Consider the following 20,680-nt stretch of genomic DNA (forward strand, 5'->3'; position numbering starts at 1 on the left):
CAGTTAGGCAAGATGTGGGATACTGTGGAAACCAAGAGATTCCCTGCTGTGTAGATGGGGATTCTTGGAGGTAGTCAGACTAGGCTGGGCACTGACTGTGAGACCCTGGCTAGTTTTGGCAGCTCCGGAAAAAGGTGTGAATAGTGAGCTCAGGGGCAGTCACCAGGCTGACCATGGAGGAGATCAGGGATGTCTTGGTATCAGGTGGGGTAGTAGATGCATCACAGGAGGGTTCTGGTGAGAGCTTAGAGCGGGGCAGTTAGCACTGTCAGCTTTGAAAAAGCGACTTCACACATTTATTGACCCACTTTGCTGTTATTTTGTATGATAGCGTTTACAATAGGCACAACTATCATTCTCTTAATCAACCAAAAAGAATTTCAATTTAAGACTTCATTTCCCTCCCAAATCCTGTGTTTTGAGGTTCTGGATGTTAAGAGCTTCTTCTTGCTGGGGTAATGGCTTTTCTGTGTCTGAGGAAGTCATCAGTCACCATGAGCCCTCACTGGCTAAAACTCCAGGTAGTCATTCATCTTTTGTTCTGTCTTCCAAAGTTATATCTAGGAAACAAAAGAGTTTGGATAAAACAACTAAAATATTTTAACATCTACCACAGCCATTATACGTGTTCCATCTCTCCCCCATCAGTATCATGGTCCATGGTTGTTTGCTTGGAAGAGACCCAATTCATATTCCTTCCCAGAGTGAGTCTTAGGTGATCTTCTAGTGCTAAGATCAGTTGTCTCTCTCCTTAGGCCTTCCCGTTAAAATTTTTACACTCAGTATCCTATGGTTAACAGAAATCAACCATGTAAACAGAAAAAGAATGTATATAAGACAAGTAGTATTTTTTGTTCATTTATAATTTGACAAATGAGAAATGTACATACAGTCTATGTGAAACATATATACTTGAAAGTCCATAAGCCATTTGAATACCACCTGTTTACATACATTTAATTAAATGACTTTTAATTAGGCATTTTCAAGTATGTCTGACGAGCCTTCCCACCAATCGACACGGCTGTAATGAACTGACAACTGGATTTATTTCTTCATTTTATTTCTTCACTTTACATTCTGCTCACCACCATTCCTCCCAGTCACCCCCTCCAACCATGGCACATCCTCTCCCACTAAGGCCAGAGCTAGAAGAGCATATTTGCCACAGACTTGTCACAGCTTTTGGGACAGTCCCCGCTCCAGTTGTTCAGGATCCACATCTGTGCAGGGGATGTCTAGGTATCTTGGCAGGAAAGCAAGAACAGGGTCTATAAGTGAAGCCCTGGGCTCTACACCATGGGGAAAAGAGGGAGTGATTTTAGGCAACTCATTATCTAATTTGTTAGACAGTTATTCCCTCCATCTCCTCCAGAGCCCACAGTGTTAGGGATTTGGTGGTTGCCCATGGGATGGGTCTCAAGTTGGGCCAGTTATTGGTTGTCCATTCCCTTAGTCTCTGCTCCATCCCTAATCCCTGCTTTTCTTGTAGACAAGATAAATTTTGGGTCAGCCCTGAAAGCATATACATGCAAGCAACCCAGAATGGATTCAGCAGGTTGTATGTATATGATTAAACAACAATAAAAGAGGTCATGAATTTGAGAGGAGAAAATCATGTAATTACTTTTGAGATGGCTACTCAGGCAAATTATTATCAAGCATGGTAACTTGAGTTCAATTCCTGAAAATCACATGGTAGAAGGAGAAAATCTACTCCAAAAAGTTGTCCTCTGACCTCCACACAGTAATATAATATAATCAAATATAAAAACATAAGAATGCCAAAGGAAGACAAACAATTTCATTACCTGGACCCTTGGGGGCTCTCACAGACTAAACTACCAACCAAAGAGCATGCACAGGCTGGACCTAGGCCTCCATAGGGCATGTGTGTAGCAAGAGAATATCCCTAATTCAGTTTCCTGCCTGTGGATCCTCTTCCCCTAACTAGGCTGCCTTTTCTGGCCTCAGTGCAAGAGGATGCACCTAGCCTTGCAGAGAAAGGTATACCCAGGGCGGGCCTCCACTCTCTCAGAGGACACGGGTAGGGAGGAGGGACTATTTGAGGTGGGTGATTAGGAGGTGGCTCAGTGATTGGGATGTAAAGTGAATGAATGAATAAATAAAACCAAGAACAACACCTTAGTTCATCCATGGTATTTTTGTAATCTGGTCAGTTAATAAACATTAATTATTTTTTTCAATTTGCCAAACTGACTGAGGGGAAAAACTGATTAGTGCAAGCATGCTTTGGGGACTGGAAGCAGAGGTAAGGAAAACTTTCTCCTACATATGCGTATTTCTGTGTTGTTTGGTTTTTACAATAAAGTTTTGAGTTAATTAAATTAGGCGGGCTGGAGAGATGGCTCAGTGCTTAAGAGCACTGACTGACATTCCAGAGGTCCTGAGTTCAAATCCCAACACCCACATGATGGCTCACAACCATCTGTAATGAGATCTGATGCCTTCTTCTGGTGTGTCTGAAGACAGCTACAGTGTACTTTTATATAATAAATAAATCTTTTAAAAATGAGGATAAATTTATCTCTCTGAACACAAGAAAGGGCATGTGAAATGAGAAAAGATGTTCAGGGAGTTCTGATAGTCAGCTTGAAAGAGCCCAAAGACTGGAGTGTCTCTGGAAGAGGGATAAAATCCTACAAGACCAGTATGCAGATTTGTCACTTGTCTGTACTGAGGTTAACTGAGATGTTGCTAGGGAGAGGTTAATGTCGCTCTTGGTGGCCACTGCAGTGAGCTGCTATTTCCTGGGGAAACACTTCCCAGGTCGGACAAGGGGATGTCCTGGAATGCAAGAACCAGAACCAGACTGCAGAGTGTACAAGGTGCAAAGTCAGTGGACAGGAAGCAGCAGAGGCGGCTGAAGACTAGGGTAGCTGAGTTGCTAGCAAGCTAAAGTCAGCTTGAGGTTTGTTCTTGGTTTTCAAAATTTTAAACCTGTGGCTGGGGACACAGTTCAGAGGGAGAATACTTGAGCAAGAATCAGAAGCTCACACAGGTAACAAAACAGAAAGATACATCCCAACTTACCATTCTTGTTAGCAGGTATTTCTAAATATAACGGTTAGATTTTCGAGATCTTCACATTTTAAATGCAGTTCTGTCAGCAGGGTGGCTATAAACTGTGTAAATACCACATTTTTTGGAGAATGCTTCTGAATGCCAAGAATCGGTGTCAATCTGAAACCAATAATAGTAATGTGTTTGAAGAAACAAGATGGACCATGGGACACACATCTTCAACTTGCTGTGGTGAATCTCCTGAGGAGGAAGGTATATCTTTGAAATAACAAAATTCCCATGAGAAATGCTTTACTAAGACGTCTCGGACAGAGGACCAATAAACACTGACGAGGAAAGATGTCTGCATGCCTTTTTCTAAAAACTCTTAGAAAAAGTAAAATGAACAAACCCTTCATTGTACAATGGAAATGTGTGTGTGGGGCTTTGGAAATACAATCTATATAGAATGTTTGGGTTATATCTCCTGAGGGGAGTAAAAGACAAAAAGCAAGCTTTAATTTAAAAAATATTAAATAAATTATATATCATAAAGCATTCAACACAAATTGCATGTTTTCCTCAAAACACTTCCATTAAATTTCTCTAAAGACTGACTAAATATAATCAGTAAACAAGATTCTTATTTTATTAGAAAACTTATGTAGACTGAACTCAAACTCAGTAGGAGGAAAAGCAGGCAACAGAGAGACAGTCTCCACTTCACTGTTAGGTGTCTCACAAGAAGACAGAGCTTTGAAAGATTCCTGTCAAGCTGTGTATCCATCCATGCCTGTGATCCCAGCACTTAGGACACAGAAATGCAGGGAGACCTACAAGGCTGATGCTAATCTTTGCATAATGAGTTCTGGGCACTAGGACTACAGCTACAAGGCAAGGGCACATCTTGAAGGACCACAAACCACCAAGCAAACAACATTTCAGAAGAAGGAAACACTGAAGGAATCCAGGACTAACCAGACTAACTTACAAGAGGCGATTGAGTCCTGCATCCATGAGGAAAAGCAGAAATATAGCTTCAAACAGACGCACACAAAAGACATCTACTAGGTGAAGGGTGCAAGGAGAAAGAAGTATGAACACTGTATAGGAAAAAAAAAAAACAAAACAAAGGATATACAAAACAAGTAAAGGATAACAAAAGCCAAATTGATTAAATTACTATTAAAAGATAATAGACTGAGTATTATAGTAATGCATATCTGTAATCCTTAGCACTCAGGAGGCTGAGACAGGAGGACTGCTGAATGACCAAAGTTAGTTTGGGATACATAGTGAAATCTTAAACAAAATAAGATACACCTTGTCTAAATGGACTAAAAAACCAAGACCTATGGGGTACGGCAATATATACTTGTAAATTAGCACTCAAAAGCCTGAAAAAGTGGATTTTGAGTGTAAGACCCTGTCTCAAAACCAAAACAGACAAACAAGGACCAATAGCATGCTGCCTAGGAGAAACTCCCTTCACCAGTAAGGATACACTGAATGGGACAGAAAATGGAAATGAAGCAAGCAGGAGCAGCCACTTTAGCTCACAAAACAGACTTTCAACACACATTAATGAGGAGTAGGAGATCAAAGAAGTTTTGAATTATTGAACTTCACACACTATCAGAAGGGACTGGTTCTAGGACAACAGTCAGGCATTTTAATACCCTATTTTTATTAATGGATTCAACACCATCCCTCCAAAAATATCAAGAGCCATCAGAGTTAATACGTATTATACATTAAACAAACTTAACAGAACAATAGCTTAAGCATACAAATTCTATTCATTGGCACATGAACTTTCTGCAGAATTGATCCCATGTTAGGCCATAAATCATAATGAGGCCTTAAAAAAAAGGCTTTTCTGATCACAATGGAATAAAACTATAACTCAACACTTCATAAATTACAAATACATGAAACTGAATGGCACACTTCTGAATGAATACATGAAGACTAAATGGTATACTTATCAATGAGCAAATCAAATGGGAATACATTGTTCTGTTTTTTTTCCTTCTTCTTTTGAGACAAGGTTTCTACAAAGTCCTATCCATCCTGGAACTTACTCTGTAGACCAAGCTGGCCTCAAATCCATAGAGAACCACCTGTTTCTGTCTCTCAAGTGCTGGGATTAAAGGTATATGCCACCACATATGAAAATGGAAACTACATGCTCAAATCTGTAGGATTCAGCAAAGGTAATACCAAGAAGGGTGTTTATATAGCAACTAGTAGCCACATGACACTGGTATCTTCAACACCAGAAAACCCCAGTATTTGAAAAAGAAAAAGACATATCAGAGCAGATAAAAATGGGGAGGGGAGCTGAAAAAATATAGCAGATCATGACACATAATTGGTTCTTTGAAAAGATATAAACTTTTACTTAGACTTGGCAAAGAAAAATATAAGCTCCAAATAAAATAAAAAAAAATACAAAGTAACAAGTGGCTGGATATAAAATTAACTCAAAAGATACCCTTCACAATAGTCAAAAAAAAAAAAAAAAAAAAAGAAATACCTTGGTGTGACTCTAAGCAAGTGAAGGACCATATGACAAGAACTTCAAACCTCTAAAGAAGGAAATCGAGGAAGATCTCAGAAAATGGAAAGATCTCCCATGCTCATGGATTGGAAGGATCAACATTTTAAAAATGGCCATCTTACCAAAAGCAATCTACAGATTCAATGCAATCCCTATCAAAATTCCAACCCAATTCTTCATTGAGTTGGAAAGAGCAATGTGCAATTTCATATGGAATAACAAAAGACCTAGAATAGCAAAATCCATCCTCAACAACAAGAAAACATCTGCGGGAATCACTATCCCTGACCTCAAGCTATATTACAAGGCAATTGTGCTGAAAACTGCATGGTACTGGTACAGAAATAGGCACGTGGATCAATGGAATAGAATAGAAGATCCAGAAATGAGCCCTCACATATATGGTGACCTGATTTTTGACAAAGGAGCTGTAAACATTCAATGGAAAAAGGACAGCCTCTTCACCAAATGGTGTTGGTCCAACTGGCACTCAGTATGCAGAAGAATGAAAATAGACCCTTTATTTCCTTGTACAAAGCTCAAGTGTAAGTGGATCAAAGATCTCCACATTAAACTAGGTACACTGAAACTATTAGATGAGAAAGTAAGGAAAACCTTAGAACACATAGGCACAGGAGAAAATTTCCTGAACAGAACACCAGTAGCTCGTGCTCTAAGGCCAAAGATTGACAAATGGAACTTAATGAGATTGCAAAGTTTCTGTAAGGCGAAGGACACTGTCAAGAAAACAAAACGGCAGCTAACAGAGTAGGAGAAGATCTTTACCAACCCCACATCAGATAGAGGCCTAATATCCAAGAACTCAAGAAGCTAGACACCAGAGAATCAAAACTGGGGTACAGAGCTAAACAAAAAGTTCTCAATTGAGGAATATCGAATGGCTGAGATGCATCTAAGGAAGTGCTGGACATCATTAGCCATCAGGGAAATGCAAATCAAAACAACCCTTAGATTCCACCTTGCACCAGTCAGATTGGCCAAGATCAAAAATTCTGATGACAGCAGATGCTAGTGAGGATGTGGAGAAAGAGGAACACTTCTCCATTGTTGGTGGGGTTGTAAACTGGTACAACCACTCTGGAAATCAGTCTGGCGATTCCTCAGAAAATTGGACATAGTACTACCTGAAGACCCAGTTATTCCACTTCTGGGCATATACCCCAGAGACACTCCAACATACAACAAAGATACATGCACCACAATGTTCATAGCAGCTCTATTTATAATAGCCAGAAGCTGGAAAGAACCCAAATGTCCTTCAGTAGATGAATGGATACAAAAATTCTGGTACATTTTACACAATGGATTACTACTCAGCTATCAGAAACAGTGACTTTATGAAATTCTTAAGAAAATGGATGCATCTAGAGAATATCATCCTGAGTGAGATAACCCAGTCACAAAAGAATAGACATAATATGCAGTCACTGATAATTGGATACTAATCCCAGAAAAAAAAAAAAGCTCTGAACACCCCAGAAACGACTCACAGACTGTGAAGTTCAAGGAAAAAAAAAACAAAAACATTATGCTTAATCTTCACACACCAAGAAAACTTTGACTAATTCCAGGTTACATCTTGTTTTACATGTACTTTATGCTCATTGTAACTAGTAAGATCTTAATACACACTATCAAACCTTAAAAAAAAAAGCCAAGCACTGACAAAAATGTATTCATATACTTTTATGTAAAGATGCTTGAAATTTGTACATTTAACTTTGTTTTTTGTTTTTTAAAAAAGTTGTTCAATGGAAAAAAATACAAAGTGACGTATTACCACTACTGCCACAGAAATACAAAATTTCCTTAGAGACACTATGAAAAATGATCTGTTAAACTGGATAGAAATGATCTATGACATAATGATCTATGATCTATCAACACTCAAACTGTGAGGACAAATAAACCAATAGCAAGTCCCATAATAGATGTGAATTACTAATAAGCTTCCTAACAGAAAAGCCTAGACATAGATGGCTTCAGCTTCACAGTCAAATTTTATGTATCTTAAGAAATGAGAACACACAACTGCACGAAATTGAAAGTGAAGGGATCCAAGTTTATTCTGAGACCATCATCTTTAAAGCAAATGCACAGGGTAGGGGGTAGAGTATCATAAACATGTAAGACTTCTTAAAGAGTTTTAACAAGAATATCAAAATCACTCATCACGATTTAGTTTCATCTTATGGATACAAAGATGCTCTAAAATTAGTAAATAATACATCATATCAGCAGAATGAAGGATAAAAACTATCACTTTCAATATAAGCAGAAATAGCATTGGATGAAATGACATTCCTTCATAATAAAAATACTAAATAGCTATAAAAGAGCTACTTTAACATGCTAAAAGCTAAAATCTTTCCTCTAAGAACAAAGGGACAAGGGTGCCTCTTCTTACTGATTTTATATTCAATGTACTTCCCCAAGTTTAGTGAGAGCAACTAGACAAGAAAAATAAAAGGCATACGAATGGAAGAAATCAAATTACACCTGTGTGTAGACAATATGACACAGAAAGCACAGACTACTAAAACTGATCAAGCTGAAGTAGGAGCACACAGGCATATGCAAGTCAGCAGTTACGGAGGGTGTGGTGGTACAGACCTTCAGGAAACTATGAAGTTGTAAGTGGTTGCTAGGCCGAAGGAAGTGTTGATGGAGGAACATAGTTTGTTAGTGACAGGAGTGTCCTGTGGAGATCCCTGTGACAAGCCGTGGTGCAGACGGACAGCATCCCTCAGGCGCCTGACCCCAGGATTCCAGCCTATTCTTCAGCTTTAAGTGTACTGCATAATTATACTCCTGGAAACCTAGCCAAAGACAATTCCTTTAATCTTAGTTATCTCCTTATATTTTCCTCAGAAAACATTTCTTCCCCACCCTAGTGTCTAAGAGAAATGTAACTGACTACAGCACTATAATGTGGACCTTTGTCATTAGCTTGCTGAAATCATTTCTGGAACAAAGATGAGGGGTAAATGGTACACACACCCTCAGCAGTTTGTGTGGTCAGTGGGTCACTTTAGTCAGGTCTCATCCAGGTCTTTTCTCTTTCCGTGACACCACATTCCACAGCTCTCCTGGGAGTTTTCTCTCCAAGGCTGCCTCAGCAGTACACAAATGCATCATGTTCAAACTAAACCTGATTTCTCCCACCACGACATTCTGGTACCAGAAAACTCAGTCCTCTTTGAAGGGATGGAGGCTGCAGGGCACTGACCCCAGGGCTCTGCACACACCAACTACAGGTGTCTTTGCTGTTACACTTGCAGTGCTGGGACTGAACCCGAGGCCTCACGTGTGCGACAGGTACTCTACACTCCATCCCTCAGCCATCCTAGCTCTCACCTGAATGTTTTAGGTCCAAGTAGTCCATCCTGCCATCACACCCGTCCCTCACGACCAGGTCACAATACTTCCTTCCTCACTTCTCACTTCTGTGGTCCTCCTTCATGGTGTTTATCACACGAATGTGTCTATCAGAATTATCTTCTCCATCTTCCTACCACATGCTTGCTGTTCCCCACGTCAGCATTCTCAACATACTACGATAGATCCATGGGCAAACTGGGACCCATGATCTGAATTTAACTTCCAACTTATTTCTGTAATGAAGTTTTACTGACCTATAGATCCATATAGCCAATGGCTACTTTTTGCTACTACAACAGGCCGAATGGCTGTGACTTTAGAGCAGACACAAATATTTACAGTCTAGCCTTGTACAAATGTTGCTCCTTTTTAATTTTTTGGTCTCATGTAGCCCAGGCTGGTCTGCAACTCACTATGTATATAAGGCTGTCCTTGAACTCCTGAGCTTTCTGCCTTCACTTCTGGCATGCTGGGATACTAGCATGAACCATCAGAGCCAGCTACTGTGTTAAAGACAAATGGCTTTTTTAAATTAATATACTGCTTACAGTTGTTGAACCAGCAACAAGAGAGAAATCCAAACAGGCCTTTAGGCTCAGGGTTTTCGATGTCTGGAAAGATGTCTTACCAATCAAAACATTTCCCATAAAACCTTCCATCTGGGAGAGAATTCCCCGCTCACTTCTTAGTTGCACTGACCAATCCTGCCTCTGCACCAGCTTTAGTTCGTCTCACCTCTGAGGTTTCTTCTCTGTGCACTGGGCTTGTTCCTGTGACTCCTTCCCATTGCAGCCAACCATCACCGCCATCTGCCTCTTTACCCTGCCTTACTCTGCACTGGCTTCACTGTCTCTTCACTCACTTGTTTACTTGTCCACTTCCCACCCAAACACTACTGGGCTCCTCTATCTTGACTGCAGCTGTGATGTCTGTCACACTGGAGCTAACCAGTAACTACATGAAGGCAGCTTAAGGAGTCACTTTGTTGAATAGTCCAGAGCACCCATGAGGAGTTTGAAAGGAGCTTTAAATTCACCACGTGGACTGAGCACTACGCAGGAGCCTCCACCTCAGCATGCATCCCTCACTGCCTGGCTTGTCAGGGAAGTGGACAGAAGTGGATCCACTCCCATCCCCACAAGCCAACTGAACAGCAAGGAGAGGAGACATACTCAATGTGGTCACTTTGGGAAGAGGAATACGGAAATCTAGTTACACCTCTGGCTCCCTAAGTCCTGACATGAGGTTTAAGTCTGAACGGAAGGCAAGAAATAAGCATAACTAGGCAATCCTGGTCTAGGTGTAATCTGCCATTGCTGACCCATGTCCTGACTCCTGTATTTCCTGCAAGGTGGTCTAGGAAAAGTCAGAATGGTGTGAAGTCTCTTCCCAGGATATAAGCCCCTCCTTTACCTGGTGCTATGCTTACGCCTTTTCCTTTTGCCTGCATGCAGTTCCTGGGGAAGTCCCAGTTTCTTGGGGGAGTGTTGTTTCAGGAGTATAGCAAGCAAAGGGAGGGGACAAGTGTCTCTAGAACACTTTCGTTCCTGCCATGACTGACACATGGGAAGTGCTGACTCTGCCAAGAGGAAACAGTGTCCCTGGGAAAACTGTCCGTAGTTTTTAACTTACTTCCTGTTCTAAAACCAGCCAACAGAGCAACCAACTGGCTCCAAAAATAATAATAACCACGAAACAACTGTTACTCAGGCTAGACCCACACTCCCAGGCTCAAGTGATTCTCTTGTGTCTGTGTCTGGGATTACAGACTGTACTATGCTCAGCTCTCAGACTGTGACTCCTGGGATGGACACATGGCACATCCCTGTGTGGCGTACTGTACAGGTGAACAATCTACACTTTATAAAAGGAGTTTTTTCCTTTTCTTCTTTCTTTCATCCTTCTTTTCCTCTCCCTTACCCTACCTCTTTCTTTTTTGATTTTCAAGTCACGGTTTCTCTGTGTCATTCAGTCTGTCCCACAACTTACTCTGTAGACCAAGCTGGCCTTGAACTCACAGAGCTCGGCCTGCCTTTGCAATGATTAAAGTTGTCTGCTACCATGGCCTGGCTTTACCTTTCTTTCACCATCATCCTTCTGATGCCACGGAACTGCTCCTCATTTCAACCCCTGCTTTGAGTTTGCTCCCATCAGGCTCCTCGCCACAGTGAAACCGAGTGAGTGCAGATATTGTTAAACTTACCACTACAAAAGTGTAACAACCCAAAGATGGAGCTCGGAAATGAAAGGCAGGGAAGCACTTCTACGTTATCTTTGAAGTACACCTGCAGAATCTTACCCCAATTTGTTAAACTGACTTTCTATACTTTTTCTCTCCTTTTTGAGATAGGCTATGGTACCCAGGCTGATCCTGAATTCCAGGACTTAAGTGATCTTTCTGCCTCAGCCTCCCAAGATTACAGGTATGTGATCTACCTCCAGTTTAACTTGTCCAGTTTAATCTTTTTCATTAAGTAACCCATCATGTATCGAAAGGGACTGAAGTATCTATTTCAACCTTCACACTTCTAATAGTGGATACCAAAGAAAACAATGGACTGAAAAGCTTCTGCTTAATTAAGAGATAGCAACACATTAGAGTTGATTTTTGACAGTGTGTTTTCTGTAGGAAGTACCTTTCAAGTCATTGGTAGAGAATGTGACTAGCAGTGAATGCTTTAAAAGTTAGTCTGTAAAAATCTGCCCACATGTGAATGAGGGCACAGGGGACAGTTGCAGATGACACCGCAACAACCAGGTGATGTAAACTCGTAACAAAATCAGAAACAGGAGAAGAGACTTCTCATGGAAACTTGAGGGGAAACACAGGGACTTCTACAGCTGCTTTACTTTGTGGCAAACAGCATAACAAAGTAGAGCCAAGTGTCAGACAGCATCCCGCTGACACGCCCTTTAGCCCCCTGCTCCACATATGTTACACATCAAAAGGAGAGAGCACGTCAGGTTGGGACAGGCACTGCACTTGTTCTAACACCTGCTCAACAGGAACTAGGAAGAGCTTCAAAGTCTGGGCACAACAACTGAGGGACCTTTAATAAAACATTAGAGCCAAGGACTCAGAGCTGTTGAAATGGTTCATTGAGACGCAGAAGACCCAGAGGTCTTGGGTATCCTGTCACCAGACAAAGCCACATAAAGAGTTCAAGTTTTGGTTTATCAAACAAGTGGAATTAACTAACAGATTCAGTGCTGTGCTTTTCATCCGTAGGGCGATGAAGATCAGTAAGAGATTGGGTTTTCAGTGGCTGCTCCTTTCCTACCCTGCTGCATCGGTCAAGGCACCATGGTAAAGCATCTGGGCCTCCACTTGGGAACTCCTAGAGCCTCGTGTATCAGTGTCTGAATGATCTCTTTTGCATCAGAGATACCCCAGGACTCTGCCCTCAGCTGATCTGAAGCAGGAGCACTGTCTGAGTTTTCTGAGAGCAGGTGAGCTGTTCTAAATGGTCCTGGACAACCATCTCCCTCATGGACAAATAATCTAAGTGAAGAAAGAGCCATGGCAAGGTCTGCCAGAGTAAATGTCACCAGAAAGCACAGTATGGTTATGGGTGGAGGAAGGGACAGGAAGCAAAAAGCCACACTTCTTTAACCTATCAGATTTGAGAAATTACTGGGTTCTTACAGAGTTCTGCTGCAGGGAGGGAACCTACTCTGTTGCTCACCATGCAAAGGCCGTGAAGATACACTGACTGTTAAAAGATAACATTGGCCTCACAAGGAAAACAAAACAAAACAACAACAGCCCCCCTGCCAGCAACATAAGGACATGAAGCCTGGGGTGAGGCTCACACCTGCAATCCCAGCACTTCTGAGGGGGGGTATAAAGACATGTTTTCAGCTAGCTGGGTTGAGGATGAGATTCTACTTTAAAGTCTTAAATAACAAACGTAATGCCTGACCATCTATGATGATAGACTCAAATGAAAGCAAAGGCTCCTGGGACAGACAAGACAGTTTTGTTTCAGGGCTTTGCCTCAGCCTCTTGAGTGCTGGTTCTAGGCATCAGGCTTGATCGAAGTGCTCCTTTAACAATGATGCAGGTGGAAATATAACACAAGTTTAACTGTGGTATTTTTAACGAATCTATACCACCTAGTTTTCTCAAATATGATTCAGCGCCAGTCTATCTTGTTCTAAAAACCGAGCTAGGATTTGCCCTTCTCAGAAGAACTCAATGGCAGAGGATTAAACTAGAACAGCTGTGTTCGTCACCCTTCACTCACACTCAGAGAAACGAAACACTGGGGCCTGTGACCCTAGCTCAGAATCTCAAGACAGCATCTGTCTTCAGAAAGCTGAGGGCTCACAGAAACCCCAGATGGCTTCCTCAGAAGTGAAAAAGAAATTGGGTATATATTTTCAAAAGGAATCCGGCCTGTATATTTGGGGCTCTTCAGAATACAAATAATTGGAATTTCAAATTTCAGGTTTTATATTTAACATGAACTTACTTTTCCCCCTTCTTTTTCCTTCTTGAGACAGTGTCGGCCTCTCTGTAGGCCAGGCTAGTCTGGAACTCAGAGATCCGCCTGCCTCTGCCCTGCACTTAGACTTTCTTTATTGTATTGTTTCTTGAACAGAAGGCAGAAAGTCTAATGCTAGCAGGGAGCCCACAAACATGTCTAGCCTGTGGATCAGACTTCCTCACCACAATAAAACGACAATCAGCTGGGCTAAAAGTCCAGAGAGTCACATTGGACAGAGCCTTGTCCTTTTTGTAAGGTGACACAGGTGAGGCCATGTGCTGTGGTCACTACTGAAATGCTACTTTTCTGTCTTGTTGACCTTGACAAGGAAACAGACACAGAGAGGTTAGAGCTAAGTTTCACATTCAGACACTTCACAAAGATGGTAGAAATGCAGTTTCTCTTGCAGACCCCAGCCCTCGATCCTAGCTGGTCCCCTGTGTGAGAATCACAAACACAAGTCAGTGATTTACAACTTTCTAAAGATTTTTTTTTTTTTTTGTAAATGAGACTAACTTGTTGGTCTTTCTGTGAAGTTGCAGCAGGTGTCAACTCCAAAATGAGGCCCAAGTGACTCTCTTAAGGTCATGTAAGTCAGTAACAGAAGAGCAAATGACCCCAGAAGCATCCCACAGTCTGCACTTCTAACCGCGAGACCACAGTAGCTCACACATCTGATTCATTTTAAGAACTGAGCAGGTCTCATGATTCACAAAGGCCATTTGCGTTATGCTCTTCAAATAAAGCACGGGGTCTGCCATTACAAAGTAAACATGCTAATGAAAGTGGGCTGTTCTACTGCTAACACACCCTTCTACCGTGTGCCACAGCCTAGGCCTGTCACACGCAGCTCAGTCAACCTTACTGAGAGACCAAATCTCTGATAACCTGACCTGAGGTTGAACTCAAAATAACTAACAGGCCAGTACCTAGCACCAGTTCCCAGGTTGGGGTACCCCAACAAGATCTGCCTCTAGCACCAGTTCCAGATTACCCCCCAATAATACCCGCCTCTAGCACCAGTTTTTCCCCAACAAATCTGCACAGCCAGGTTATGAGCCTGCCCCTGACACTTCACTTCCTAACTACCACCAATCAGGAAGAAAACTGAAGTTTATGGTTTGACTCCCAGCACCAGCCAGTTATGTTAAAGGCCATAATGGCCCCCCAGGCTGGATACCTACTTCCTGTCTCTATAAATGCTTTCCTTAAACTAAACTTAGGGATGTCCCCTCCTGTTCTCCTGTGTCAGAGACAGTGGTGTGACCCAAGCTCGAGCTTGAATAGGGACCCTAATGTGATTGTATCGGAATTGGCTCCTTGGTGGACTTTTGGGGTTCACGAACACTCCCTTGCAGAACATTTCTACTCAGCACCCCAATAAACCAAAAAATAAATCAGTTAAGACAATGACTCTTGATTCTTTGTGTTCAATTATCCCCTTAGAAAATGAAAAACAAAATTTCTGTTCATGCAAAGATCGGCAAATCAAAATGTGTGTAGCAATCATAAGTAAATATATTTTTTAAGGTTCCTGATGTGATTCTAATGGGCAGCAAGGATAAAGAAACAATAATTCAATAATAATAATAAAAAAAAATAATAAAAAAAATAATAATTTTTTAACTGGATCTGTGGTGCCTGGGTGGCTTTGAACTGAGGTCTCAGGCTCATGTAGTTCTCTGATCTTAACCTAAGTAGCCCGGAACTCTAGGCAAATACACTCATCCTGCATTTTGAGTTGGATTAGTGGTTAAGTGTAACCATGTTGAAGAGGTGGTTAAGTGCTACCGCATTCGTGCTGTTCACTAGCTGCTGAGAGAAACTGAAATGTAAAGGGAATCTTTTTACAGCTCGTGCTCACTGGCGACTAAACACGGGAGGTGAGGGTTATGACCCGGAACAAGAGCTTTCAGTACATGTCAGACATGTACAGTAAAGCGTCAGCCACAGCTACCAGATGCTTGATAAAGAGAAACACTAGACAGACAATGAGGCCGCAACAGAGGTTATCTGGCTGGGACGTCACTAGATACTTAAAAAAAATTAATCTGTTCTTAGAAAATTTTGTGCGTGTACAGTGTTTGCTGACCACTCTTACCCACCTCCATCCTTCCCATAAGCCCTCTCATGCTTGTGACTATTCATTTTGTGTTGTGGTTCTCTGAGTTTGATTAACCTGGGCCATCTGTGTGACAGGGGGTGTGGAGCCTCCTGGGCTCAGTACAAGGTACACAACTTAAAGACAGATCTCCCCGTCTCCAGGAGCTTGTGAGCACTCAGTGCACAAGTAGATGAGCCCTGTGAACTGCTTCTACTTCCACGTCTGGTTCTTGTGTGAGCCCATACTGCTGGTAACTACAGTGGTTGTAACCAAAAAGGCTGTACCCAGAGAACGGCATTCTGCAGGCTTTACCCTACCTTACAGCTCTCCATCATTCAGTACCTCCTCTGCCCTATTCCCCAGCGGGAGTGGGAAGGGCACAAGTGTCTTGTTCTCGGCATGGCGGGGTGGTTGTTTTCTGTTTTAAGTGGTTGTTTCTATGTTAAGAGCATGTATGGCTTGTTCTTCCAGTAGCCCTGAGTTCTGTTCCCAGCACCCACATTGGGCACCTTACATCTGCCTGTAATTTCAGCTCCAGGGGCTTTAATGCTCTCTTCTGGCCTCAGTGGACACTCAAACACATGTGTCCATGCACACAGACATACATACACATGTGGATAAACAAAAGAAAAAATAATAAAGAATAAAAAGCACTCTCTAACCCAATCAGGGTTAAACTTCAGTGAGGAGATAAAATCGCTGGGGATTGATGAGACACATGACAAGCAGCTCTGTTCAGGAAGGCAGGCTGGGCTGATGCACTTTAGACACAGTGGGACTCTCACTAAACAGATTATAGCAGTGCACACCCTTAGTCCCAACCCTAGGGAGGCAGAGGTAGAGAGTGGATCTGAGTTTGAGCCCAGCTTGGTCTGTTCAGCAAGTTTAGCTACATAGTGAGATGCTGACTTAAAACAAAACAAAGTGAAACTGAAAGTAAAAATAGTCAGATATGGGAAGTAAAGGGGAAGTCTAGCCAAGGCTCTTCAGAGGAACAGAACTTAAAGATGAATCCATCTATTTGTCTGTCTGTCCCTCCGTCTGTCCATCCATCCATAAATAAATAAACAAAGGGAATTTATTAGGATGGCTTATAGTCTTTGGTACAACAACAGCTCCCTCTCCATGGAAGGTCCAGGAATCTACTAATTACTCGGTTCACAAGGCTGAATTTCTCACCCAGTCTCTAGTAGACTCGAATCTAGAATATGTGGTGGAATGAACTTCCCAGTGAGTAAGGCAGGCAGAGCTTCCTTCTCCCAAGTCCTTCACAGAGGCTGCCACCTGAACGTGTAGCCCAGAATAAAAGGGACTCTTTCCATCACAAAAGACCCAGATTTACGGGATGGAATTTATTACTTCAAATAATTTAATTAAGAAAAGTCCTGTGTCTGCCTTCTAAGTGCTGTGATTGTAGGCACGTGCCACCATCACTGAGCTGGACTATTGTTGGAATGTTCCCACTATTAGCATCTGCTACTGAATTTAAAAAATTTATCCAAGTCCAGGTGTGGGGTGCACACTGTAATTGGGAGAGCAAGTCAGTAGATTCCAAGATGGAGGACAGTTTGGGCCGTATAAGAACAAATAGTCCTCTAGAAGTATGTTCACTTATTTTGTAATCATAGACCTTAAAAAATAGGGCTGGAGAGACGGCTTGGTGTTATAAAAGTGCTTGCTGCTAAACCTGTGAACCCGAGTTCAGTCCCTGGAACCTCACAGTGGATGGAGAGACCTGACTCCTTCACAAGTATGCCTCAGCAAAGACAGGCCCCACTGCTCAGTTATTTATGGCACAGGTAATAAAAGTTTAAAAACCTTAGATGGATGAGGATGTATGTATTTTTAGTTTCTAAATTATAATTTATTGATGCATTTGTTGTTAGGGGTAGGGCATATCTGTGCCAGGCTATGCTGTGCAAGTCCTACAACTGTTCATACAGTGATTCATTCAAGGAATAGTTCATGAATTACAGTCAGGGGGCTGGGGATGGCATCAGGATATGAGACAGTAGCAACCTATAGAGCAGCTCCACTGGGCAGAGGTTCTATTTTTGTAAGAATCCTGTTTCAAACCACTCCACAGACTGTAGACATGTTTTTCCTGATTTAGTACTATTTACATATTGTTCAAACATAATATGTGGATAGTTTCTTATTTTTACACTTTTTGCCAGGATGAACTACATGTTTATGTCTTACAGATGGACTAGGAGGCCATGGGAAACAGAAGGGCATGGGAGGTAAAGATCAGAAATAACTGTTTCAGTTTGTGCCTTAGTTTTCCCAGGGCAAATCACTGACCTGGGGCAGGAGGAGAATGAGGCAGAACCACTAAAGAAGTAAGAAATACAGTTTATCTTATGTTTAATTCAGTGTGTGTGTGTGTGTGTGTGTGTGTGTGTGTGTGTGTGTGTGTGTGTGTATGAAACCCAAACCCAGTTTTGTACACCCAAGACCCATGACCCACATTCAACTCTACAAGCCCTACTTCTTCATTTTTGAATTAAGATCCTGAGTAAACCTTTGCCAAGTAACACTGCCTTCAAGTCAAAGAGAGAAGTGTGGGCAGAGAGAGGGAAAGCACTAGGCTAAGGGATGAAGGGAAGAGAGAAATATGCCTCTGGTGACATTCCAGTCTCTTGGACATGGCAGCCATCTTTTCAGAGTATGGCATTACTCTAGAGGATGCCTCCAGCGACCCACAGAGCTCTCACCATCTCCTTCCGCACCCCTCACTCTCCTGCCTCAGCTGGACGTCAGGGCTGGCACCTGCAGCTGCTGAGACTCTCACTGGGAACAAGCGCTGCCTCAACCAAACCTGAGTTAGTCTAAATCCTCACACTTCCAATGAGGGGAGTAACACTCAAGGAGGTGGAATAGTTTGTGCACCTGAGTTTAGGGCGTCAAGACTCTTGTACAGTGTTGTCCCTAGGGCAATGGAATTACATTTAATGAAATCTGGCTTGTTAAAAGGTAATCGCACAAATGAAAGTTCTGTCTCAGGTAAGCTGAGTGTAGTGGTGCGCTCTTGCAATCCTAGACTTGGAAGACTTGAGGCGGCAGGACTGCTGTGAGCTGTGAGCAGCATGGCAGCTTGGGCCACAGAGTGAGAGGACCCAAAAACACAAAACAGAAGTTTATCTTAGGTAAAAGACAAAGTCACCAAAATATGAAACTAATAGGTGGTGTTTGAAGAGATCAGAGAGGTCAGGTAAGTAAGCATGCTGGGGCCATACCGTCACGGGCCTTCACTTCAGAACTCTATCAGGAAAACGGAGATAAAAACTTTGATTACAGAAGACCATAGCAGCCAAATAAAATAAAATGTTTTTCTTCTAACAGATGGCTCATGCCCTGATGATGTTTGCATTTAAAGGTTTAGGATTACCTATTAATAAGGAAGCCGGGATGCTTCCCACTGATACTTCTAATGCAAAAGAAACAAGTCCTTTGTAAATCACTGTGGAGTGATATATTACATGTGTGTTGGTTTAAGGGGCTGGGGTGGAGTAACTGTAAAACTTTATATCTAAATCCTGTTTGTAGCAGGCTATATAGCAGCTGTAGATGAGCTGCTCCTGGGCAATGCTCTCAGAGCGGAAGCTCCAGCTTTCTCCTTCCCAGCATGTGACTAAAGTGCGATCAAGCCCCACACAATAACCTCTATACTGTTAATGCTGATCCCCAAGGCTGGGGTAACACTAGCAGTAAACTCAAAGAGCTTATTCAGATACACAGATGGCATCAGCAAAACTAGGGACTGGCTACTAAAATTGAGGCTGTGATTGGAAGGGCCAAGTGTTATTATCAACTCCCATTATCCTCGAAGCTGCTGGAGTCTGGGGATCTGGAGACTCCCCTCTTGAAGAATCTCTCTCTGTTTCTGTGTCTGTCTGTCTGTCTCTGTCTCTCTCTCTCTCTCTCTGTGTGTGTGTTTTGTCAGGGAGGAAATACAAGGCCTCACAGGTTATTTTTAACACGGATTAAGGTAGCAGGTTTGGGGACCCTTTGCAATTTACAGATAAATAAAAGCCTAAACTATAAATTTTCTGGAGACGTAGGAAATTCTAAGGAAAAAAATCTTTGTAGAAAGTAGGCTTTGATTAGAAAGTTTAAGTACAATTCCTTTAGAAATTATCTGGTCTTGAGTTAAGAAATGGCTGAGCAGCCTAAAAGTGGTGTCTCTGAAAGTCTGATGACCTGAGCCAGATCCTGGAGCCACGGGAAAAGCTGTGCCAGATTGTACATCTCTGACATCAGTACTGTACTCAAGATGGCTAGCAGAGACAGGACAATGTCATGTACCTCCAACATCCAACGGCACAGGGCTGACTTCTCATTCCACAAGAGAAACTGGATACACAAAGGAAGAACTGGGTCAAAGCAAGACTAAAGTCCAACAGGACAGACATGAAGTCCTGTAGCTCCGCGTCCAGTCCACCCTGATGCTGGGTGTCACCCACAGCAGTGGTCCAAAATTTCCCTGGCCAGATGCTGTCTTATGGGACAGAAATATCAGAAGTCACTGAGGACGGACCTTTCCCTCACAATGTTTTAAGTCCCACCTCCTGTGTCTCAGGAACACACTAATTTTGTGGAAAGGGAACAGTAGGTGAGCGCAGGAAGGGAATGTATCACAGTTTCTTAAAATTGAAGACACCAACAGGTTCTGAAAGAGGCAGGGTGAAGGGAGACACCAGAGAAAGGCTGTTTTCTCCTGGTAAAATAAAACTAATTTATAAATTTGTTATTTTTTACCTTCTTTTAAATCTGGTCTGATACCAGTTTTTGCTCAAAATAATAGCATCTGAGTTGTATCTCTGGCCCTAGGCACTCCCAAGAGCTTAAGATTATTACTTAAGGGAGATTTCTGGTAAAGAACAAAGACACAAGTTAATTTAAGCAAATTTGCCAATTACTTACACTGGAAAAGGTCTCTTAGAAAGCTGCCTCTCCAGAGCTGGCAGGAAATAGTAAGAAGTGTACTCAAACACACATACAATGGGTCCAGTGTACAATCGTATACAATCTGGTACACTGCAGCTTTCTGGTCACTGTCCACTCTGACCCTTGACTGTATCTCAGATCATTGTC

General features: G+C 42.2%; 1 protein-coding gene across 1 annotated transcript in view; it reads right to left on the reverse strand.

Moving 5' to 3' along the window:
• Nucleotides 1–310: 310 nt before the first annotated feature.
• RPAP2 (RNA polymerase II associated protein 2) overlaps nt 311–20,680 on the reverse strand; it is a 62,797-nt gene continuing 42,427 nt past the window's right edge. The window contains exons 12-13 of the mRNA XM_080924824.1: nt 3,055–3,204; nt 311–560 (exon numbers count right to left, since the gene is read on the reverse strand). Coding sequence (XP_080780950.1) covers nt 3,063–3,204 — 142 coding nt within the window. The 3' untranslated portion in view covers nt 311–560; nt 3,055–3,062. The remainder of the gene's footprint in view (nt 561–3,054; nt 3,205–20,680) is intronic.

The sequence above is a fragment of the Micromys minutus genome (assembly GCF_963924665.1).
Source record: "Micromys minutus genome assembly, chromosome: 11".
Lineage (NCBI taxonomy): Eukaryota > Metazoa > Chordata > Mammalia > Rodentia > Muridae > Micromys > Micromys minutus.